This window comes from Myodes glareolus, chromosome 4 (genome assembly GCF_982192425.1).
Source record: "Myodes glareolus chromosome 4, mMyoGla1.1, whole genome shotgun sequence".
NCBI classification, from domain to species: Eukaryota; Metazoa; Chordata; class Mammalia; order Rodentia; family Cricetidae; genus Myodes; species Myodes glareolus.
Window position 1 is genome coordinate 13330009 of NC_142029.1, and position 26004 is coordinate 13356012.

Here is a 26004-nt window from a genome sequence, read left to right on the forward strand (position 1 = left end):
GGCAGACATACATGCAGGCAGAACACTGCATGCATAATAAGTAAATAAATCCTGAGGGGGGGGTATAGGAGTAGAAACACAGAAATCCCAGTGTGTCCTCTAAGGAGGGGGGTCAATTCTAAGTGCTGGACACTCCACTGATTTAAAGTACCTAGTCTGTCACTTCCCGTTAATGAAGTCTCAGGTAGGATTTGTATGTGTCTCTGTTTTCTTGTCTGTAGGATGGGTTTGTGGTAGTACTTAGGTCAAAGGATCTCTGTGTGGTTTAGTCTAGTCCCTAGAGTTAATAGAGGTTGGTTATTATCTATAATAATAGTAAAAAACAATGACTACTGCCATAGCTCTCTGGTCTTTTCACAGATGCGACCATGCCTACTTTAAAATTTCATTACTTCCTCCTCCTCCTCCTCCTCTTCTATTTCTTGAGACAGGATTTCTCTGTGTAGCCCTGGCTGTCCTGGAACTAGCTCTGTAGACAAGGCCTCGAACTCACAGAGATCTGCCTGCCTCTGCCTCCCAAGTGCTAGGATTAAAGGCGTGCGCCACCACTTCCCAGCAAAATTTCATTACTTTTAAAGTAACATTCTTTTTAAAATAACTAGTTTTTAACATGTATGAGTGTTTTGTCTGCATGCATGTCTGTGTATTAAATATGTCCAGTGCCTCACGGAGGCCAGAAGGGGTCACTGGATCCCCTGGAACTGGAGTCAGAGTTGTGGGTGCTGGTCTTCCAGAAGAGCAGTCAGTGCTCTTTGCTGCTGAGCTATCTCTCTATTCCAAAGTTTATTATTGAAATTTATATAAATTTAAAGAAATAGATTTATTTCTTTATATGCATCTGTAGCTGTGTGGGTGCACACACCACAGCATGTATATGGAGGTCAAAAGACGACAGGCAGGAACTGGTTCTCACCTTCCATCATGTGGGCCCCAGGGATTGACTTCAGGTTATCAGTCCTCACAACAAGCGTCTGTCTCACTAGCCTTACCATTCCTATTTTACAGCAAAGCTGACAGTGGAACCAATTAGTGTGATTTACCTAATGACAGGGAAAAAATACAGAATTACAGTTAGGCTCCTTCCAAATGGGTCTGTTTCAGAGTGGAAATCAACAAAGGGATAGTGTGAGGAAAAATTCAAACAGAGAGCAGGTGCTGTGGGAGCATATTCCGCTCCTTCAGCCAATAGCAATGGAGTGGGAGGTCCTTCTGTCTATGTGTTGCTTCTATTGGTTAATGAATAAAGAACTGCTTTGAGCCTGGCAAGGGCAGAACAGATCTAGGCGGGAAAAACTAGGCTGTATGCTGGGAGAAAGAAAGGCAGAGTCAAAAAGATGCCATGGAGCTGCCAGATCAGACATGTCAAAACTTTAACCAGTAAGCCACTGTCAAGTGGTGATACACAGATTAGTGGAGATGGGTTAAATTAATATGTAAGAGTTAGCCAATAAGAAGTTAGAGCTAATGCGCCAAGCAGTGATTTAAATAATATGGTTTCTGTGCGATTATTTCTGGTCAAGCAGCCAGGAACTAACTAGCGGCCTCCTCCAACAGAGCAGGAATAGAGAAGAGACTGTATTCCCAAAAGACAGTGTGTAAATGAACACCTTAACTGCATTAAACCATGAAGGAAACCGATTTTCACACTACACATGAATTCCCAAGACTGGAGCCTCTGGGTCTGTCATTCTGAAACTCAACGATGGATTTAACCACAGAGATCTGTCTTCCTTTCAAATCTGCCAGCTTTTGTAACATGTTAGCTCTCATTGTTGACTTTATAAGACTCCTTCATTCCAAAAGCCATATGGAGATGCAGCAAAATACAAGAGAGGAAGAAGACAGTTCCAAACATGTGTTTGTAGTTCTTTTGTTTTGAATTTTTTTTTTTATGGCATGGTCCCAAATGTGCCACATTGCTAAAGATACCTTGAACTTCTGATCCTCCTACCTTCCACCTCCCAAGTCCTGAGATTACTGACTTTGTTTGTTTGTTTGTTTGTTTGTTTGTTTGTTGGTGTCCTTGTCCCACTCTGTAGACCAGGCTAGCCTCAAAATCTCAGCATTCCTCCTGCCTCAGTCACTGAAGAACTGGGATTACAGACATAAAATCCCTTGCTCTACTTTTTGGAAAAGGAAATCTTAAGCAGGTCCCATCCCTACAATCTCCATATTGGTCAGAGACTTTTGAACTCAATGCAGTGGGAGGGAATTGTCTCAGGAAATCCACCCCAGCTCCTAAGTGCTCCAGGCTGGAAATCTGTGTCACCGCCTGTCTAGGTCTTTGCTAGAACGAATCCCACGACCAGGAAAGTTGACTACATTTTCTGTCTAAGACGCTTGTCAAGGAAGGGTTTCTGCTCCGCAGGGCCCAGGCATAGAGGGGATCTGGCTACAGCAAAGAACCTGTCCACTCTCTCATCATGGCTCCCTCTCACATAGGTCCCCTTGTCACTGAGGAAGAACTAGCAAAGAGCTCAAGCCAACTGGAGCAATCTGAAAAGAAAGTGAAAAAAAAATGACAAGTACAAGATTTTGCAAAACAAAATCCCCAAACATGGGTGGAGGCAGGCTAAATTTGGAAAACAGTCTGCCCTGTCATTACCCAGGCCCCTCCTAAGCTGTGAGATTTGCAACTATGCTTTCATGTTTCCCAGCCAGCAATGTGGACAGCAATGCATGAGAGCAGAAAATGCCTTGCCCTAAACATGTCTCATGCTTCCCCATGCAACTGGAAGCCCTGAAACTTGGAGAATACACAGGTCCAGGCAAGTGACTCCGGGTGGACACGCACACACTCACACACACACCTTTTTTAAAGTAAACTATTCTGAGCTTCATTATGATTGTGAGACCCTTGTAGAAGTTTCTATCTATGAAAGAAACTTTGAATATAAAATGAAGATTGAGAAATTAAGAAGGCATTGATCTAAAACTCAGCAGATCTGGGACAATCATAAATGTGTGCTCCTTGAAGTAAACACAGATGGAGACTATATTTGGCAGTTTGAATGTAACTGGCCCCCATACCCTCACAAGGAGTAACATTATTAGGAGGTGTGGCTTTGTTGGAGTGGGTATGTCTTGGTGCAGGAAGTGTGTCATTGTGATGGTGGACTTTGAAGTTTCCCATGTGCAGGATACCACCCAGTATCTCAGTTGGCTTCCACTTGCCTGCAAGATGGAAGACTTTCAGCTACTCTTCCAGTTCCATGCCTGCCTGCACACCGCCATGCTCCCTGCCATGATGATAATGGATTGAACCTCTGAAACTGTAATCAAGCCACACCAATTAATGTTTTCATTTATAAGTGTTGCCGTGGTCACATTACAGCAATAGAAACCCTAACAAAGACACTATAAGATCCCACATCGGTAGGTCAAGTGGGTCTCTTCCAATATCTATGAGCCCTGGAGTTACATTTAGCTTTACAAGCATGTTTCTAGACAGCTTTGATGGAGGAGGGTTATCTGTCTATTGTGTTATTTTCATTGGTCAATAAAGAGACTGCCTTGGCCCTTTGATAGGACAGAAAATTAGGTAGGCGGAGTAAACAGAACAGAATACTGGGAAGAGGGCTATGAGGCAGATGCCATGGAGCCAGCCACCAGGTCAGACATGCTGACTCTTTCCCGGTAAGCCACACCTCGTGGTGCTATACAGATTATTAGAAATGGGTTAATCAAGATGTGAGAGTTAGCCAGTAACTAACTCTCTAGAGATAATGGGCCAGGCAGTATTTAAATGAATACAACTTATGTGTTATTATTTCTGGGGCTAAGCTAGCCATGCGGGAGCTGGGCAGGATGAAAAGTAGGCCTGCCCGCAACTCCTTACTACACAGCTTGCTAAAGGTTAAGTGGATTAATTGGAAGAACCAGGTGTCCACCCAGCAGCCAACAGCAACCTCTCCCAGCAGTCTTCCAACTTACAAACTTTTTTTTTTTTTAGATTTACTTATATTATATTTCGCATGCATGAATGTTTTGCCTTCGTGTATTCTGTGCATTATATGGTGCTTGGTACCTGCCGAAGTCAGAAGAGGACTTTGGTCCTTTGGAACTTAAGTTATTGTTGGTTATGAGCCACCATGTGGTGTGACCCAGGCCCTCCTGCAAAAGCAGCTAGTGCTCTTAACCACCAAGCCATCTCTCCAGTCCCAATTTTCCAACGTTTTAAATGTTCAGTTTCATGGTGGATTTTCAGAAGAGGGAATAGGTCTTTCAAATCTTAGCTGGGCGTGGAGGCTCCTACAGGAGGCTGAGTCGGCAATCACTCACATCTGGGCAAGAGAACAACTCAGTCTCAAGAAAGGAAACAGACAGGAAAGCCAGGACTAGCAGTTTAATCCCAGTACTTGTGGAGGCTGAGGCAGGAAGGCTGGCCAGCCTAGTATCTGGAATCAGTTCCAGGTAAGCCTGGGCTACAGAGTGAGACCCCCATTCAAAACAAGAACCAGGAATGGTGTTGAATGCCTTTAATATCAGTATAGGGAGGCAGGCTAGCCTGCTCTACAAAAAGAATTCCAGAATAGCAAGGTGTGGTGATTTGAGTGAGAATGGCCACCATAGGCTCGTGTATATGAATGCTCAGTCACCAAGAAGTGGGACTGTTTGGGAAGGATAAGGAGGTGTGGCCTTGTTGAAGTAGGTGTGGCCGTGTTGGAAGATATATGTCATTGGAGATGGACTTTGAGGTTTCAAAAGTCCATGCCAGTTTCAGTCAGTTAGTCAGTCAGCCAGTCAGTCTGTCTGTCTCTCTCTTTCTCTTTCTGCCTGCAAATCAGGATATAAAGGTCTCGACTGCTGCTCCAGCACCATGCCTGTCTGCTTCCTGCCATGATGATCATGAACTAAATCTTCTTAGCTGTAAGTAAATCCCCAATTAAATGTTTTCTTTATAAGCATTGCCTTGGTCATGGTGTCTCTTCACAGCAATAGAACAGTGACTAAGACAGCAGGGGTACATAGTGAAATCCTGTCTCAAAACAATGAAAATGCATGCCGGTAGGATTTGCTGAAGGAAGCAGAGGCAGAAGGATCATGAGTTCAAGGCTAGCCTGGGCTACACATTAAAAAAAAACAATGAAAACAAATAAACTAAAACCTCAAAACCATACACTACAAACATTTTACTACCATTTTAGTCTATTCTTTTGCTTGTTTTGTTTTTGTTTTTGAGACAGAATTTGTCTGTGTAGCCCTGTCTATCCTGGAATTCACTCTGTAGACCAGGTTGCCTCGAACTCAGAGATCCACCTGTTTCTGCCTACCGAGTGCTGGGATTAAAGGCGTCCCCAGCACTGCCATGTGAGTGCATGAGTTGATTTATCTATTTAGTATTTACTCAGGTACTGAGACTTGCATGCAGTGTGTATCATATATTGCCCACAAGTTGGCATCTCCAGTGTTTTGTCCTGGTTTTACCTTTTGTGATAATTGGTGCCACCCCTCTTACACCTTCATAAGCATTTCAGAAACACAAACAAAGTTTGATGATAACCCAAGCTGTGTTTATTCTCAGACAAGGGATACCCAAGACATTCAACTAAAAAATACAACCAATGTGCTCCTTGAGAAGGCGTGGAGAGGGGCTAAGGAGAGATGGCTCAGAGGTGACAAGCTCTAACTGTTTGCCAGTTCCCAGTACCAATGTCAAGTAGTTCAATGTCCCAGAATCCAGTGTCTTCTGGTCTCCAAGGAAACCTGAGCACTGGTGGCATACACACATACAGACATATACATATAAACAAAAAAGATGTGAAGGACACTGTCAGCTAAGAAGTCCTTCTTGCTTTGCAGCGTTTCTGGGAATCTGTTGCTGGTAGTCAGCCCCTCACGCGGAGGAGGACTAAACAGATTTTGGAGCGTCATCATGCTGACTCTGTTCACGGATTAAGGGCTTCAATGAACACCACGACTCTGTAAGTCATCCTGTAAGGTGACCCCAAACTGCAGCTCAGCGCGACAGCCAGGGCTCCTTTACCCCTAGGATAGAGGCAGGTTTGCCTGCCGCTCTGAGGATCCCTGTTCACACCTAATCCACACCATGTTCTAAACATCAGCTCCATACTAGCCAAGTCATGGCCCCTGCAGGGCCTGCCAGGACTGAAGCTCGCCTGGTGGTCAGTGGGATCAGGGAATGGGGACCATTTTTCATCAGGAATAAGGCCACCTTGTCATCTCGGTATTCTGCTGCTAACTGGTACCTGTAACCTTGACAGGACCAGGCATTCCTGGAACTCTCCCTCTTGGGGTATAAAAGGCAGAGACCCTGAGGGCTCAGAACCAGGCAGTGGCCTCCGTGGGCTGCAGAGCGGAGGGAAGCAGGGCTGTGATACTTACTGGCTCAACGCCACATCAGACAGCTGCAGACACATCTCAAAGGTAAACGATGTCGAACATGAAAGAGCCTAGGATGGAGGTTAGTCCAACGCTTCGAGGAGGAAGGGCAGTGGGCACCCCCTCCCATAAGTTGCTTATTTTCAGCTGTCAAGTCAAAATGTCTTCATAGCCAGTGTGTTCTTAGCTTCAAATCAATGATGGCCTATGACTTTGGCAGTTAACACAGGGCTGGATTCACGTTTTCCTCCAAAACTTCCTTCTTGTATCTGCTCACCAGTGACCTGCTTGTCTTTATTTTTATTTATTTATTTGTGTATTTATTTATTCATTAATTTATTTTATTTATGCCAGGTACATGGCACACACCTTTAGTTTCAGCCTAGGGAGGCAGAGGGAGGCAAATCTCTAAGGGTTTGAGACTAGCCTGGTCTACATAGTGAGTTCAGTACAGTCATGGCAGCGTGGTGAGACTGGTTACATACTGACTGAGAGACACCAAAACTCCAGGCAACAAAGGCCCTTTCTACACTCACTTAGAGACACTGTCTCCGTGACTTCTTAAAACACTGAGGTTGGAGCACTGGCCCTCATTGTGGTCATTGTCTTAATGTGAGCGTCTCAGACTGCAAAATGTACACGAACCATCTTGGATCCGGTCAAAAAGCAGAATTTGATTCAGATTTTGGTCTTGAACCATTGATGTATTTGTACCAACTCATGGGTGACAAGAAGGCCAATGGCCCAGGGGACGAAGGGGTGGCAGTGCTGGGGGGGGGGGGAATTCCGCAGCAGCAAGTTGTCTTTGAGAGTTCAGTGAATGAATCTGAGCCAATGAACAAAAATGGAAATTTTATTTAAAACATTTTCTCTTGTTTTTTTTTTATTTCACTTCATCGAATTTGTTATTTTATTTTATTTTATTTTTTTAGAGACACAAGGTCTATGTAGCCCTGACTGACCTGGAACTTGCAGCAATTCTCCTACCTCTGCCTTTCCAGTACTGAGGTCTTAATTTTTTGTTTTTACATTAGCACACAGTAGAACACTTGTGTGTACTCAGTTCCGATGAATTTTATTCTACATATGTATTCCTAACTCCCCCACTCCCAATCAGGATACAAGAAATCTGTTTCTCCACAGCTCTGATCTCAGCTCTTGGGAGACAGAGGCAGGCAGATCTCTGTGAGTTCAAGGTCAGCCTGGTTCACATAATAAGACCCTCACAGCTAGGATTACATAGACCCTGTTTCAATAAAGAAACAAAAAAGTTCTTAATATGTTCCAGACGGAAGTCCTTTGTCATAAATGAGATTTACAAATATTTTCTCCATTTGTATCATGCCCTTTCATTTCTTAGTGTTTGTTGTATTCGAGGAAGAACAGTTTGTTTGCTTGTTTCTCTATAGTGGGTAGAGCTTTCACTGTTAGGTCTCAGATCCCTGTCAAACCTCAAACGGCAAGGGGGAAAAAACCCTTTCCTATATTTTGCCTTAAAATTTTTATATGTAGATCTGTAATCTGCTTTGAGTTCATTTTTGTGCAGGATGGGGTTAATATTAAGTCTGTTTTTCTTCTCATATTGATGTCTGATTATTCTAATGCTATTTATTGAAACACTATCCTTTCCCTATTGGGTGACCTTCTGCTGGCCTCTGCCTTGTGCTATGCCTTGGAACATCAATTTGCAAATCCCACCTGTCTCTATCATGTGGCTTTACAAGTCAGTTATTCCTTCAACTTTATTCTTTACTTTTAGAGGTTCTTTGGTTACTCTGGTTCCTTTACCTTTGGCAGATAAATTCCAGTATTAGCTCGTTAATATCTATTTTTAAAACCCACCCTGGATTTTCATTCTCATTATAATACATGAATAAATTCATTTGGAGAGACTGATATTTTTGCTATATTGAATCACAAACATTGTATATCTCTCCTTCTAAAGAAGGCTTCTGGTATTTCACTCATCAGTCTTTAGCTAACATATATGTGTTTTATTGGATTAATATCTAAGTGTTGTTCTAAATGTGGGGAATTACTTACTGCAAATTCTATTGAGATTTTAGTTTTAGTTTCTGATTGTTCATTGTGTTCGTGGCTTGGTTTGGAGCCATTTATATGCCCCATATCCTTGCTAAATTCATTGAATAGCTCCAGGAATTTATAAATTACATTTTTGGGGGAGAGGTCATGTCTTAGGGCACATGTGGAAGTCAGAGGGAGACTTCTGGGAGTCAGTTCTGTCCCTTCCACCATGTGGAACCGGTGGACTTAGGTCATTAGGCTTGAAAGCGTCATCTGGACCCCAACCCCACCCCATTCGTTAAAGACAAAGTCTCTTGTAGATCAGGCTAGCTTTGAGTTTGTTATGTAGCTCCAGATGACCTTGAGTTTCTGATCCTCGCGCCTCGCCTCTGGCTCCCTGGCATGGACCAGCGTGTCTGGCTTTATGCCTTGCAGAGGACTGAACCTAGAGTTTCAAGCATGCTGGGCAAGTGCTGGACAGGGCTACATCCTGGTTCCTCCAGGAAAGTTCTGAGTAGCTGAGTCCTGTGTGCTGGAAAAGAGTGTCTATCCAGCTGCTGTTGGGTCAAATGCTTTGTAGAACACACTTTGATCTAGTTGGTTGGTCTGTGATTTCTTCAGCTACACTCTCTCGACTGGTTCCTTTGAGTATCCAGAGAGGAGAAATGTCATCTCCCACCATACCCAGATGTGTCCATTTTCTTTACCCAGCTCTGCCAGGTTTTGTCTGTGCATTCTGAAAACCCGGTTGCTTTCAGCCTATGGCCTTTTCCACTCTCAGCACATTGATTAACATGTCTGGATATGGGTTTCTTTGGATTCAAGTTCTTGAAGCTAAAGATTGAGGATTTGTGGGGGTTTGTTTGTTTGTTGTTTTTCCAAATTGGGAGAGTATAGCCTTTATTTGTTCAGATATGTTTTCCGGCTCTTCACGCTTTAACCCCTCTCCTTCACGGCCTCTACTCTCTGAATTTTCCTTTTTTCAGTCCCTTAGGCTAAAATCTAAGACCAGGGTGGCCAGGTTTTGCTGGGACCACCGAGAGAGAAAAGGCCAGAAGGGTCAGCTCCTCCTGCTAGGCTGCAACGTCCTCTACTGGCGAGCCGGTGTTTCGTCTTCAAAGCATTGGAGCATTCGCCCTTGAGCTCTGTATCTGGGTTTCATATTGTCTTGAGTCTGAACTGAGAAGTGCCGAAATCAAACGAAAAGTTCTTCAGTGTTCAGTAATCTTACAATTCTAGTCTTTCCCTGAAAGCCTTCTCCTGCTATATGCAGTTCAGAACCTCACATGATAGTCCAACCCTTAGCGACACATTCTTTGGAGAACAGTGGAGTGTCCGTCCTCCATTTTGCCAGGAATTGGAACCTCTCTTTCCAGCTCAAGCCATACTCATAAAGGAAAATTTGAGGGGTAGAAAGATGGCTTAGACATCTTGCTGCTCAAATATGAGCATTGGAATTCCAATCCCAACACCCATGCAAAGGTTCAGTGTGAGTCCATGTAGGCCTATAACAGAGACAGGAGGATGTTTGGAGCTTGCTGGCTGGCGGTGTAGCCAAAGCATGATCTCTAGGCTCAGGGAGAGATCCTGCTCCAAAAAAAGAAGATGGGGACTGACAAACGGGAATACCCTGCAGTGTTCTCTCTCTCTCTCTCTCTCTCTCTCTCTCTCTCTCACACACACACACACACACACACACACACACATTACACATACACATATGCAAGAAGGAAGATGGGGGATGGGGAGGTTAGGTCACATGCTGCTCTTGCAGAGGACCTGGTGGTTTCAATTCCCAGCACCCACATTGGGTGACTCACGACTACCTGTAACTCCAGTTCCAGGATATGTAACACCCTCTTCCGGCCTCCTCAGATAATCCATGCAAATGGTGTATATGCACAGGCAAACACTCAGACATACAATAAAAATGAATATTTTAAAATAATAATAGTAATAACAATGAGAAGAATCTGAAAAATGGCTCATCATTTTTAGAAACGTGAAAAATAGCCCTGATAAAATAGTCGCTATTAGCACGTGCTGGTCATGCAAAAAGTTTGCCGTTGGTACACACAGTCCCATGTGTGAACAATGAGGCGCTCTAGCCAAGAGTCATAAGAATGACCAGGAGGAGCCAAAACTCAAAAAGAAAGAAGCCTCTCTGATTCCTTCATTTAGACTTAATGCTCCGTGTAACCTGAGACTTGAGGGATTAAGTTGTTGGCACGGCACTGGACTCGCAGGGAGAAACGTTCTTTCTCTCATTTGACTCACTGAACACGAGCGGGCTCCTCCTGCAGAATAGATGCCTCACAGATGTTACAGTTTCAAGCGTTCTACAACTGAATGAGCGCTACAGCTGAAGCATTGATTGATCGGGGGAGCGGCGCCATGGTGACTGTCTGGAAGCTGGATGAACAGAACTAACTGCAGGACAGTCTGGCCAGTGGTGGCCTCAGCTGAAGAGGCACGGAGGGGTCATTTGTTTCTCTAGATCAGTGCCCTGTGCTCCCAAAGAGCCTTTCACAGTGAACACTCTACCTCACATGCCTGTGAGGAGGAGCAGCTGGTCTCTGTGTAAAAGCCAGAAAACTAAAACACTAACAAAGGAAACACATGCCCTGTGGCAGATGTGCTGACCCTAGAGATGAGAGGCTAATCCCCAGGTACCCCTCATACTCCTTGACCCTAGAGACGAGAGACTAATCCCGAGGTATACCTCGTGAGAACAAGGGGGCAGGAGGAAATCTCTCGTCCAAAGATAGAAAAAAAATTTCTTTAGTTTTATGGAGCCTTGAGTGTAGGAAAATCCATCCATTTTTAGTATATAGGTCGATAAATGTTAACAGTTACATACAGCTACCCAGCCATAATTATAAACAAGGGAACAGTGCATTTTCAAGATCTTACAAGCAGCCAGGTACTTCTGTCCCCAGCCCACTCAGCAAACTCCGCCTAGCTTCTGTAGGTAGGGCTGTGTCTCAGCAGAGTCCCTGAACAGACCAACTTCCCTCCCAAGTTACTTCTGTCTGTCAGCCTATATGCGCCCCATCCCCAGAGAGACCCACAAGCCGCTCGGACCAGAATGTGGACTCAGTTTGTCCAAACTCCTATCCAACAACTGTCCTAAGTGGCGTCTGTGTCCGTGATAAATTACCACTGCACCCTCCGTTAGAAGGCAGGAAAGAGACATTCTTCTAGTACCCGCCCTCAGCTCTGGGCATATGGAGGCAGGAAGAGACACTCTTCCGGTACTCTCAGAGTCATTTAGCTGTGTACATGCTACCCCCCGCCCCCAGAAATGGTTTAGGAGTTATAACTCCTAAAGTTGTAATTCGACAGCCACCAATATAGTCTATGGCCCAGCTATTGCTGAGTACAGCTCTCTGAGAAGTCCACACCCTTGCATGTGTCTTACTGAACGTGGAAAAAAATTGCTTTTTCAGGAGCTTTACTGACAGGTTGCCAAATATAACTATTATTTAATAATTTTTTAAAAATCCAAAATTCAAAATTCTTTGAGTGCTGACACGCTGCCACAAGTGGAAAATTCCACATCATGAAATGGTTTCATGCATAAAATTCTCTAAAATGGTGCCGAAAACTGCATCCATGCTATGTGCATGAGGCGTGCACCAAACACAAATGGGTTTCAGGTTTAGAACTGGGAAAACATTCCATTATGCATATGTAAATATTCAGAAATCTTTAACCACTCTGGTGCCAAGCATTTTGGATGCACGTGGATTCAACACTTTATAAGTTGCAATGTACCTTACATCTATGACCAGATTTGAACTTGAGGGAAATATTGAAGATAAGAAAAGTGGGACCCACAGATTATTTGTTTGTTTGTTTGGTTGGTTGGTTTTTTGGTTTTTCAAGATAGGGTTTCTCTGTAGCTTTGGAGCTTGTCCTGAAACTCTATCTATGGACCAGGCTAGCCTCAGATTTTTTTTTTTTAAAGCACATTCTCACCATGTAGCTCTGGCTAGCCTGGAACTTGCTATGAAGACCAGGCTGGCCTCAGACTCACAGAGGTCTATCTACCTCTGACTCTTGAGTGCTGGGATTAAAGAAAAGTATATATCACTATGAGTGGCAAGGATATTTTTAAATTTTAACTTCAATTATATTTAATTTAAAACTGATATTTTAAATTAAAGAATATTTAATTTTTTATTATATATACAGTGTTCTGCCTGCATGTATGCCTGCATACCAGAAGAGGACACTAGATCTCATTATAGATGGTTGTGAGCCACCATGTGATTGCTGAGAATTGAACACAGGACCTCTGGTAGAGTAACCAGTGCTATTACCCACTGAGCCATCTCTTCAGCCCCTATTTCTTAAAACTTTTATTCATTTGTGTATATGTGTATGTTTGCCATATATGTGCCTTTGGGGACCAGGAGACGGTGTCAGATCCTCAGGAGCTGGAGTTACAGGCAGTTGTGAGCTGCCCAGCGTGGGAGCTGGGAACTGAGCTGAGGGTCCCCTGTTTGCTAGAGTTCCCACAAAGACACCGGAGATGTCAATCTGAAGGAAATGTCGTGGCTCACTCAGAAAGGGTTTGGCTCTTATTTTAACAGGAGCAAGAAGTTCTGCCCATGTGTGTGAGAAGGAAAGCAGGGGTGCCCAGACCGTCACTGTGCAAGGCATGCTGGGGATTATACTAGTGGCAGTGTGAACCAATTCTTGAGGGATTGAGAGGTGGCCAGTCCCAGGTGGAGAGTAAAAAGGAGCAGGTATCAACAGGGACTCCCCTGGCTGTGCCTTGTGCCATGTACGCTGGGGGAAGCCAGAGGAGAGACCTAGGGAGCAGAGCCCCGCAGTGCAGATGGAGATCAAAGCTGCCTAGGTGCTGGTGTCTACGTGGGGAGTGTTGAAGGACCACCATAACACAGGGTAAAGATCCAGGCCAGGATTCTCTCACAGTGACCCCGACAGTTGGGACAGTTGGACGGGGTAAAGGAGAGGGGAATCTTAAAACCAGACATTCTCTCTAGACTCCTATTTCCACTTAGTTGGTGTCCTCAGAGCTTCTTAGAGAAATTCTCTGAGGACTGGAGAGATGGCTCAGTTGTCAAGAGCACTGGCTGCTCTTCCAGAGGACCCAGGTTCAATTCCCAGCACCCACAAGGCAGCACTTAACTGTCTGTTACTCCAATCCTAGAGGATCCAACAAACTCACACAGACATGCATGCAGGTAAACACCAATGTTCATAAAAATAAATAAATATTTTTTTTAAATGTGATCTCACTAGACGGTGGTGGCACTCGCCTTTAATCCCAGCACTCAGGAGACAGAGGCAGACAGATCTCTGTGACTTCAAGGCCAGCCTGGTCTACAGAATGAATTCTAGGGCAGACAGGGCTACACAGAGAAACCCTGTCTCAAAAACCAAACAAAAGGCATCCCAGCACTACAGCGGTGGAACTGAGTGGATCTTTATGATATAGAGGACAATCTGATCTACAGGTTATAGATCAGCAAGTTCCAGGTCCTCCAGAGCCACACAGCGATACCCTATCTCAAACAAACAAACAGTGAGTGTTTTGGCCATCTAGCATGTACAGTTTCATATATGCCCACATGCGTGCATACAGCCTGAAAACAGCTTGCGGGTTGGATGTGTCAAAGCCTGGGATCATTCTCGATCACAAACCCTTTTATCAGAGGGCTTGAACCTTTTAGAAGTATGACGCTTGTCCTCCCTTGAGATGACACAGGCTGTTTCTGCCACTCCTCGGGTGGGTCCCCAGAATCCACAGCCCACCATGCCTGTGCTTACTGCTGAGGGCTCACCTTTCAGTAAGGGAGAACGACAGAAGTCTCCAGAACAGTGCCGACGTCACTGCTACCCAGGTGCACTCTTCCTTCAGTCCTTCCTGCACCCTCACGAGGGAGGGATGCTCTCCGAAGGCTAGAATGATTCTATATGGCTAGCCATAGGGAAACAGCACTGTCCAGATTCAAATGGACCCTGTACCCTGCAAGAATCCCAGGGATCATGCCTGGGAGGGCTTCAGTGCCTCTTTTCTTTTTCAGGGGATGAACAGCCAGTACGTCCGCCGAGAGGTCTTCTGCGGGAACACCTGCCACGAGCTCAAACGCTTCTGGGAGAGAGAGATTGGCAAACAGACATACTACCGCCAGTCCGAGGAGCACCGCCTGGGAAGGAGCGCGCTGAGAAAGTATGCACCCGCATACTTTTGAAAAGACATATATTTTTGATTTATGTGTATGGATGTTGTGCCTGGGTGTCTGGGCATCCCGTGAATGCCGGGTGCTGGAGGCCAGAAGAGGGTGTTGGATCTTCTGGAACTGGAATTATAAACTGTTGTAAGCTGCCATGTGGGTGTTGGCAGCCACCTGTAATTTCAGCTCCGAGGGATTCAACACCTCTGGTCTCCTTGAGTATACACACACACACATACACACACGCACTCACGCACGCATGTACACACACACACATGCACATTATTAAAAATAGTAGAAATATGTCTTAAAATATAAGATGGATGTATTGGAGATGGTTCTGAGGTAAGTATGGGCAACATGAAACTGCTAAAAATAAAAAAGAAGAGGGAAGAAGGGAAGGGGTAAAAAAGAAAGGAAGGAGGGAGGAAGGAAAGAAAGAAAAAAAAAACAGCTACTGAGGAACTGGCTCAGTTGGAAAAGCATTTGCCATGTAAGCTTAAGGACCTGAGTTCAACGTCCAGGCCAAACATTAAAAAAAAAAAAAAAAATCCAGGCACAGCAGTGCACACCAATTATCCCAGTGATGGGGAGACAGAGACGAGAGGATCAGTAAGGCCTGCTGGCTAGCCAGTCTAGCTGAATCGGCCAACTCCAGTTTAGTGAGATATCCTATATCAAAAATGTAAAGTAGGTGCTGGAGAGATGGCTCAGTAGTTAAGCGCACTGACTGCTCCTCCAGAGGATCCAGGTTCAATTCCCAGCACCCACGTGGTGGCTCACAACCATCTGCAACTCCAGTTCCAGGGCATTCAGTTCCTTCTTCTGCTCTCTGAGGGTACCAGACATGTGCATGATACACAGGCATGCATGCAGACAAAACATTCATACACATAAAACATTTTAAATTTAAAAATAAGGTAGGGAGGGGCTGGAGAGATGGCTCAGAGGTTAAGAGCACTGGCTGCTCTTCCAGAGGTCCTGAGTTCAATTCCCAGCAATCACGTAGGGCTCACAACCATCTGTAGTAAGATCAGATGCCCTCTTCTGGTGTGCAGGTATACATGCAGATAGAGCACTTGTATACATAAAATAAATAAATCTTTTTATTTTATTTTATTTTTTTGAGACAGGGTTTCTCTTAGCTTTGGGACCTGTCCTGGAACTAGCTCTTGTAGACCAGGCTGGCCTCGAACTCATAGAGATCCACCTGCCTCTGCCTCCCAAGTGCTGGGATTAAAGACGTGTGCCATTACCGCCCGGCTTAAATAAATCGTTAAAAATTTAAAAAAAAAGAAAAGAAAAGAAAAGAAAGTTAGAGAACAGCAAATAAAATACCTGACATTGATTTTGGCCTCTGCAGGCATGCATGCGCATGCGCACACACACACACACACACACACACACACACACACACACACACACACAGAGGAATATGCATATGTATTCACAGAACCCCCAGTCAGAAAGCAGGTCTGTTCATTTTCATCTATGTCAGTAAATATGCATAGATATTTGATTTGCAGGTCCTCCGCACACCCTCCTAAGACCTGAGCTTACAAAGGGTTTCGGGGGGCGGGGGAGGGGGGGAGGATGCTTCCCAGAGCCACGGCTACAGAGAGGAGGACCCAGCTGTGCTTGTTTCTATTTCCAGACTCAGGGAAGAATGGAAGCAGAGGCTGGAAACGAAGCTGAGACTGCGGAACAATCCAGAGGAGGTGGAAAGGCAGACAACTGTCAGCTGAGGGCTTCCTGCTTCCCTGACCCCTAGAGGACACAGAGCACCAGGCCACTCTGCTGGAAGTCAGTTAAAACCCAGTCCCTCTGCTGCTGCACACCCCTTCCCAACGCCCCATGGCGGCTGTTTGCCAAGACGTGCGCTCTGCGTGGAGGCCCGGCTATTATTCCAAAGGCCTCAGACATTGTGTTTTGTTTTTATATAATTTCCCTCTAGATTTAAGATCCACGTATTTTAAAGTACGTGCACTCCAGAAGGGATTTGGATCTTCCTGGTCCTGTTTTAAACATTGCATGATATTTCTGCTGCACCATTTCACCCAGGAAGCATAATTACATGCAATCTTTTCTCTAATTTTCCTTTGAAGAGAAGAGCAACATACCTATCTACAGAAACAAAAGCAGCACCCGTAGTCATAAAATAAGGTTTGTAAAGATCTGGTCTCTATGTGAACTTAAGCAGCCTTCTAAAAGCCATGTTTATCAATAAAATTTGGAGATCATTTTAATAAAGTTCAGTCTTTTACTGTCCCATGAACATGCGCGTCATTGCACGTATTTAGTTGACTCTCCCTGCATTTGCACAGTTAGCGTCCAGTCTGTTAGCTCAACAAAACTGATGTCAGGCTATACCAAGAGGGTTTAGCAAATAGGTTCTGGACTTCGAAATTATACTATCTCTCCGTCTCTCAGGCCTCAAAGAACCAGGGTTGCTACTATTGAGAATGCAATGATAATGGCTTCTAGGAACTTTTTTTTTCACAGAAGAAGAGAGTAGAAAGGTTTGTGATTGTTGTCCATGACACCGTAAGGTTTTTTAGACACAAGGGCAATTCAGCTGGAACACATAAAAATAATCTCTCAGATCACAGACAAACATATTATTGGTATCATTACACTTAAAAAGTTTTTATCTTCATTTTATTTATTTTTTTTATTTTATTTTATTATGTATACAATATTCTGTCTATGTGTATGCCTGCATGCCAGAAGAGGGCACCAGACCCCATTATAGATGGTTGTGAGCCACCATGTGGTTGCTGGGAATTGAACTCAGGACCTTAGGAAGAGCAGGCAATGCTCTTAACCACTGAGCCATCTCTCCAGCCCTTTATCTTCATTTTAAATTATGTGTATCTCTGTGTGTGTGTGTGTGTGTGTGTGTGTGTGATCTGTATCTGTGTGTGTGTCATATATATCTCTGTGTGGGTGTGTCATGTGTATCTGTGTGTGTGTCAAGTGTATCTGTGTGTGTGTCATGTGTATCTGTGTGTAGGTGTGTCATGTGTATCTGTGGGGAGAGTGTGAAAGCAGGTGCCTGTGATGGCTGTCATATCCTTGGGAGCTGGATGTACAAGTGGGTGTGATATCCCTATCTGGATGCTGGGAACTGAGCTCAGGCCCTTGGCAAGAACAGTATGTACTTTAACCACTGAGCCTTCACTCCAGCCCCAACTATTATACCTATTGATGGACAAGGAAGCAGAGGCTCAGAAAAGTGATACAGGTATAGAATTGATTAGTGAAAGAGACAAGATTCAATATTAATTTTAACTTCAAAAATAAACCCTCCTTTCAAATCATGGTGCTAGTTAATTTGTTGGAAACCAGCTTCTACAAACACACCTCTTACCAGGGTAGGGGCATGGGGATTAGAAAAAACAGTTAAGAGAATGAAGATACAGGTAAAAATAATACAACAGAAACATAAGACAGTACCAGGAGGGAGTTCAGTGAATACTGAAATGGCTGTGTTTAATTGTCCATACACTTTTATACCCCAATCCAAATCTGGGAAGAAGACAAAAGGCTGCTTTAACATGACACAAAGGACAACTAGAACAGTTACTTGCTTCAATACTTTGAGCCATCAAACCATTAACATTCTGCTGTTTAGGCAGTGAACCCACCCTAGACCAAGTATCCTGTTGGCAGCCACTCCCTAGGTCAAAACTCTTCATTCAAAAGAAAAAGCAAAAGTATGCTTGAATTCTCTGACCTTTGGTCAGGGTGGAGTGGATCTACCTGTATGGGCCATCTTAATGTCCAAAACACCAAGTAACTGTTAGGAATTTTTCCTAATGCGAGAAATCCCAAACAAGCCAAATTACAACAAGCCAAATTAAGGAGTATCAAGGTTTAATGGGATTCCTGCACTCTTGGGTGGCCCCAGCGCAGAACCAGGAGGCTGCAAATGTGACCATGGGGAGGGGATATGGGGGGGCACGTGTTTCTCATTTGGGAGCTACCTAAAATACCCTGTGGGGGTGGTCCTGACCCCTCCCTAGAGCATGCTGGGATTTGGAGTCCAGGCCAATACAACTCTCAGTCCTGGAGGCTGGGGGCTAGGCTCCCAACTTAACAATAACCACACCCTAGGTCAGGGTGTGTCAACAACACTTGTCAACAACTTTGAACAAGCTGAAACTCTCTGACTTTCAGACAAGGTGGAAATAGGCTCACATTTTTGTGCCTCCGCATTCATTAACACCCATGTATTCTTATTTTCAATGATTTGTGCTTGATGGTAATGTATTTTAATCAACAGTTAAAATGCATGCCTTTAATCCCAGCACTTGGGAGGCAGAGACAGACGATCTCTGTGAGTTCGAGGCCAGCCTGGTCTACAGAGCTAATTCTAGAATAGTCAGGGCTACACAAAGAAACCCTGTCTCAAAAAAGTAAAAAAAAAAAAAAAATCCATGTATAAGATGAGTGTTTATGTGCTAAAGTCACATTAACTAAAATGTCATCCATGGGTTTTAAACTGAAGAGTGGCACTGTGAGTCTGCACCAGGCCTAGGATTCACCATTTGGTCTTGTTCTGTCCAGTGAAATTACCTGGCACGAGTGAGAAGGAAACATTGAACATACAACAGACCCATTTAGGAGTTTATGGGGGGGAGGGGTGTACAGGCCTGGTGAGGTCATTGTGCAGAGAGAGGGGAGGATGCTGAAGATGGAGTGTCCAGGTTTTAAAGGCCACCTGGCACATGCGCACAGAGGGATGACGTGCTTACATCATACGCAGATGACAGAGCTCACGCATATGCGCAAGGGCTCACATAGTTGTGTCAGATGTAGGTGATGCAACCATGCTGCAAGTCATGCAGGGTCCTTTAAGATCCCCCAGGGCCATTAGGCACTTCTGCCTGAGGGTTTGTCTGCACGTGCATGGCCATAGAACCCGGAAGTGTCAGCCTTACGGTGGCTGAAATCATTACATTCCACCCTTTTGTTTATTATAAAAATTTGGGGAGTTTGGGGTTTTTTAATGGGTGGGAATGGGGTGTCCTACTGATTTTGTGGGCATTGTCAGGTCTCTCGAGATTGTTTTCTGCTGATTTTGTGGGTGTCGGAGAGTTGAGATGCTTGACCACGTCCTGACGTGGCTGATTTTGTGTTTTTGTCCGAGTTCTGTGGAACTGGCTGGCTGGCAGCTTGGACCTTGCAAGATGCTGGAAAGGCAGAAAATTATGTCTGGAAAAAATTTTAGATCCCGGTGATTAAGGTAGGAGAGTTCCAAGATGGAAGATAGAGGGGGTGTTTATGGGGGTGGAGGAAGGAATTTCCCAGGGGTTCCCGAGACCAGGAATGATAAGGGAAGAATTAAATGACACTTATTCTGGGCGAGTCTGGTCCATTTAGATAGGTCCAATTGGTTCCTTGGAGCTTATGTAAAAATGTTTGAAAAGAAATAAATTTTAGACGTATTAAAAGCTTATGATTACAATTGTAATGATTTTCAGCCACATAAGACTGATTCTTCTGGGTTCTAGAGTCATGCATGTGCAGACAAGCCCTCAAGCAGAAGTGCTTGAATATTAAAGGGCCCCACATGACCTACATACATGCATGCGTGGTTATCCACTATGACTCAGCTAAGCCCTTGCATGCATGCGTGAGCCCGTGATCTGTGTATGACATATTCACATCCACCCCCTGTGCGCATGTGCTAGGCAGCTTTTAAAAAGCTGGACCGCCATCATTCTCTCTCTGCACACTGACTCTCAGGCCTGTACACGCCCCCTCTAATAAACTCCTAAGCGGGTTTGTTGCGTGTTCTGTGTTTCCTTCTCACTCGCGCCAGGTGATTTCAACAATGATATAGTGTTGGAATAGAAGACAGTGGAGAGGAGGGAGGAAAAGAAGGGGGAATTATTGGAAAGGGGAATTATTAGAGCCCTCAATGTTTTACCTGAAGCAAATCTTAAGGCACTTGTTTTTTTTTAGCATCATGGTGTTACCTTAACATCCAGGAGACACTGCCGCAGTCAGTGATAAATCTTTACCAAATTTCTTTATGGTAAAGTCTGTTTTGTGAGGTTTTGGAGTCTGGGGCTGTCAATGTCCCCAAACTTGTTATTGTTTCTTACCACTTGGGCTCTTAGCAATTTTTGTACCTCCGACTCGATGTTTAAGTATGGTCCCTGTAATAACAGCTGAGTGGTTAACTGGAAATTTAAGTATGACATTGGAGGTATAGAGAAGTTGGCAGAGTAGATAGGAGAAAGAGGAAGAGGGAAAGCATATGGAGTTTTTGGCACAGGAGAGTTGAGTACGGTGATGAAACTTTTATTTTTCTGGAACTGGAGAAAAAGTGGCTGGTCGTAGTGTCCTCTGGAACTTAAGGGAGCGGGGCCCTGTTTGAGTCACCATATATGAGGAGCTATCCTTTATTATTTTATTGTGGGTATACATTTTTAACACATTCCTATTGATATTTATTGAGCTCTACATTTTTCTCTGCTCCCCTCCCTGCATCTCTTCTCCTCCTTCCAATCGTCCCCCAAGGTCCCCGTACTCCCAATTTACTCAGGAGATCTTGTCTTTTTATACTTTCTACTTCCCATGTAGATTATATCTATGTGAGTCTCTGGGATTGTGGTTTGTAGGCTGGCTTTCTTTGCTTTATGTTTAAAAACCACCTATGAGTGAGTGAGTACATGTGATAATTGTCTTTTTGTGTCTGGGTTACCTCACTCAAAATAATGTTTTCTAGCTCCATCCATTTTCCTGCAAAATTCAAGCTGTTGTTATTTTTTTCTGTTGTGTAGTACTCCATTGTATAAATGTACCACATTTTCCTATCCATTCTTCGGTCGAGAGGCATTTAGGTTGTTTCCAAGTTCTGACTATGACAAACAATGCTGCTATGAACATGGTTGAGCACATGTCCTTGTGGCACGATTGAGCATCCTTTGGATATATACCCAAAAGTGGTATTATTGGGTCTTGAGGAAGGTTGTATTCTAATTTTCTGAAAAATCGCCACACTGACATCCAAAGGGGTTGTACCAGCTTGCATTCCCACCAGCAATGCAGAAGTGTTCCCTTTTCCCCACAACCTCTCCAGCATGAGTTGTCATCGGTGTTTTTGATCTTGGCCATTCTTACAGGTGTAAAATGAAATCTCAGAGTTGTTTTGATTGGCATTTCTCTGATGTCTAAGGATGTTGAACATTTCCTTAAGTGTCTTTCAGCCATTTTAGATTCCTCTGTTGAGAGTTCTCTGTTTAGGTCTGTACTCCATTTTTTTTTATTGGATTATGTGATCTTTTGGTGTCCAATTTCTTGAGTTCTTTGTATATTTTGGAGATCAGACCTCTGTCTGATGTGGGACTAGTGAAGATCTTTTCCCATTCTGTAGGCTGTCGTTTTGTCTTGTTGACTGTGTCCTTTGCTTTACAGAAGCTTTTCAGTTTCAAGAGGTCCCATTTATTAATTCTTTCTCTCAGTGTCTGTGCTACTGGGGTTATATTTAGGTGGTTCCCTGTGCCAATGCGTTCAAGCGTACTTCCCACTTTCTCTTCTATAAGGTTCAGTGTGGCTGGCTTTATGTTGAGGTCTCTGATCTATTTGGACTTGAGTTTTGTGCATGGTGATAGATATGAGTCTATTTTCATTCTTCTACATGTTGATATCCAGTTATGACAGCACCACTTGTTAAATATGCTTTCTTTTTACCATTTGATATTTTTTGCTTCCTTGTCAAAGATCAGGTGTTTGAAAATGTGTGGATTGATATCTGGGTTTTCTATTCGGTTCCGTTGGTCCTCCTGTCTGTCCTTATGCCAATACCAGGCTGTTTTTAGTGTGAGGAGCTATCTTGAACTGGAAGAGTAAAAGGTTTAGGGTGAGACAGGTGGGTCCAATGAGAGAGTCCCTTGAGCTTGGCAGCTGTGGGAGTTACAAGAATTACTTTAAAGGAGCTCTGCCATTTAGGGGAAAAGGGTGAGGGGCATTGGTCTGGGGAGAGAATAGTACCTGATCTCCTATTTTAATCAGTGGTGGGCATAAATTGACACATGGTTGAGGTAATGAGTAGTCATTAAAATCCCATAATAGGGAGCAAAGATGGGATAATAGCGGAGTAAGCAGGTGGTCAGGAAGGGGAGAGGTTTTAGGTGAGAGGCCGGGAGTTCAAAGGGCAAGATGGAAAGGGGGCTTTTGGGGAGAGTCCTAAATCTAAGAAGGGCCAGAGGCAAAAGTTTTACCCAGTCAAGATGAAGCTCCTATGACATCTTAACAAGAACATTTTTTAAGGAACGGTTAGTTTGTTCTACCTTCCCTGAAGACTAAGGATGCTATGGGATATGAAAATGCCAGGGAATGTTAAGAGCCTTAGATAAAGTTTGAGAGATCTGGGAGGTAAATTCTGGGTCATTACCCGACTGAAGAGAGGTTGGGATTCCAAACTGGTGGATGATTTCTCGGAGAAGAACATTGGAAACTGTCTAGGTCCTCTTGTTAGTGGTGGGAAACGCTTCAATCCACCCAGACATGGTGTCCACCAAAACCAGGAGATATTTAACTCACCTGACTGTGGGCATATGAGTAAAATCAAGCTGCCAGTCAGTTCCTGGAAGGGAGCCCCCGGCCTGGTGGGTGGGAAAATGGAAGCTACGATATTTGGTCTTGGGATCTGACTTTTGACAGATTTTTACACGAGGCAGTGATAGCTTTTAAGAACTCTAAGTCCTCATGGGTGGGTTGGACATAGCCTTGACAAAATAAAACATAGCTTTGCTATTAGGATGTCACTGCTTTCATGGTACACCTTAAAAGCCAACTCTAAGACTTCCGCCTGTGGAGTCAAGGGGCCTTCCCCAAATGTCTAAGTTTAACCTTAATGTCATCGTTGCACTGAGGGAAGAAAATGAGTCATGAGTAACTGTCCACCTTCTGTGGTTTCTAGGTCTAAGTTGTAACAGGGCTTTAGTGAGGCGTTCCAAAATTGCAAAAGGATTTTCCTTCATATCTTGAATGACTTCTGAGAGCTTATTATAGTTTACTGCCTTGAGGGCAGCCTTACAGAAACCTGCCAGAAGGCAAGTCAGAAACCCGTCCCTAGCTAAAATCCCACCTGAGGTGTTATAATCCCTGTGTGGTTCCTGCTCAGGGACCGCCTCTGCCCCTGGAGGGTGTGTTACATGTGTTTGGTGAACCTCATCTGCATGTAGTCTGGCCTGCTTCCAAACTCACCTGTGCTCTTCAGGAAGTAGGTTATTAGATAGGACCATATAGATGTCATGAAAGATGAGATTATAAGACTGGGTGATACATTGGAATTGCTTCATGAAAGAGGTAAAATTAGATATATAGGACCCCAGTTTTTGTTCTATATGGGAGAGTTCTGAGACGGAGAAAGAGATGTGTACCCTAACCAATCCATCTCTGCTTGGCCACCTCTTGCAATGGGAAAACTGCAGCCAGCTTGGCTTGGTCAGGGTTGGGTTCCATAGCAACACATGAGTGTGTGAGAGAAGGGGTAAAGGTGGGTGCCAGGGCTGGGCAACTGCTGCGGCCAGGCTGCAGAGAGAAGGAATGATCCAGCGGGACTGATGGAGTAGTTAGTGCAGAGGCAGAGAGCTGAAGAGGGCAGTGGAGCCTGTGTGACACGGGGGCGAGCAGAGGGAGATGGCGACTCAGGTGACGAGCCAGCGGGAGTATCTGTCTGCTGGGGTTGGGAAGGTGTGGGTTCCTTAGTGGGGTCCAGAGCAGGAGCTAAGGAGCAGGAATAGGAGATGAAGGAGCAGGAGTAACTGCCCACTGAGGTCAATAAAGTGGGGGTTCATTAGCTGGGTCCAGAGCAGAAATGGAGAGTTCTTCCGACTCAGACAGCATAGCCAGGAACATGTGAGCAGGCGAACAACTTGCAAGGACAGAGGGCCTAGTCTTAGAGCTTAGATAGTAGGAGGCTTGGATATAAGGAAACACCTTCCATTTGCCTGTATGCTGACAGTAGTTAGAAAGTTCCCATAGTATATAAGGATCAAAGGTACCATTAGGCGGCCATTTTAAATTGTTATGTAAATTGTAATGAGGCCATTTTTTTGAACAAAGATGGACAAGTGTGGGATTCTGTAAGTAGGGCACTAAGGCCCGGGGTTTTTGGGCCTCTAAAAGGCATCCCAGGGGGGAGGCTGGATTGATGGTCTTCAATGGCTTGCTACCCATAGCTGAAACTGAAAACCCGCAAGAACAGCAACACCACAAGGCTTGTAGGTCATCTCCCCTCTATAGTCAGGGTGTAAATTGGCAGCAAACATCACAGGGCTTGTAGTTGAGCGTCCTCTATATACAGGTAGGGTGTTAAAGCCTGATTGGCTCCAGTCCAGGCGACTGGGAAGCCGGAGAGGCTAGAGACCGAGTGGTCTCTCACAGTGGGGACCACTGACGAGTGGTTCAAAAAAAAAAGAAATGAAAGAGAAAAAGAAAAATCTGAGGCAGGTGGGCCAATCCTGGGTTGTCCAATCATGATTTCAGCTAAGTGAAGCAATCAGAGATGAATGTCAGCAAAGGGCTCAACTGTATTCATGAAGGCCATGGTTGGGGGCCGTCCCCTGTTTCTAGGAACACCAGACGATTTCCGGGAGCTCAACAGTCAATTCCTTGGGTTTGGAGAAACAGTTAAGCTGATCAGAATGGGGAAACTCACCAATTGAAGCCAGTGGTATGCATAGAGGTCACACTCAGGCAGATGGAACACATGGTTGTTGTGGAAAAAAACCCGGTTCCAGATCCTGACCCCAGGAGAGGGGCGAGAGAGCCTCCTGAATCTCACAAAATTACCTAGCGCGAGTGAGAAGGAAACATGGAACATGCAACAAACCCTCTTAGGAGTTTATTGGGGGGGGGGGGGAGTTGCATAGGCCTGGGGAGGTTGGTGTGCAGAGAGAAAGAGCTTGGAGATGGTGTGTCCAGCTTTTAAGGGCTGCCTAACGCATGCACAAAGTGGGGATGACGTGGTTACATCATATGTAGATGACGGAGCTCACACATGCGTGCAAGGGCTCACACAGTTGTGTCAGAATAGGTGATACAACCTTGCCACGCATGGGTCACACAGGGTCCTTAAAGATCCCCTGCGACTGTTAGGCACTTCTGCCTGAGGGCTTGTATGCACATGCATGGCACTAGAACCCGGAAGTGTCAGGTATGCTGTGTGACTGAATCATTACAGCCAGAAAGTGAAACGTCCCCCATGGGCTCACGGTCAAAGTCCCTGGTCGTTACTGTGAGTCCTCTTTGGAGAGGGTTTGGAATCTTCAGGATAGTGGCACAGCTAGCCAAAGTGGGCCGCTTGGGAAAGACGTTGAAGGTTATGCCTGGTTCTAGCCGGAGCTTTGAGCTCTCTCACCTGCCAGGATGTGAACACCCCACGCCACGGGCTCCCACCACTACAAAA

General features: G+C 44.7%; 1 protein-coding gene and 1 long non-coding RNA gene across 2 annotated transcripts in view; both read left to right on the plus strand.

Annotated features, from left to right (window-relative positions):
- Positions 1-26004, plus strand: part of LOC148122197 (uncharacterized) — a 250853-nt gene that overhangs the window by 152606 nt on the left and 72243 nt on the right. The gene's annotated exons all lie outside the window — the stretch shown is intronic.
- On the plus strand, positions 6395-16719 carry Fam240a (family with sequence similarity 240 member A). The gene is made up of 3 exons (XM_048424314.2): positions 6395-6424; positions 14427-14572; positions 16231-16719. The coding sequence occupies exons 1-3, from the start codon at positions 6395-6397 to the stop codon at positions 16319-16321; spliced, it is 267 nt and encodes an 88-aa protein (XP_048280271.2). The 3' UTR covers positions 16322-16719.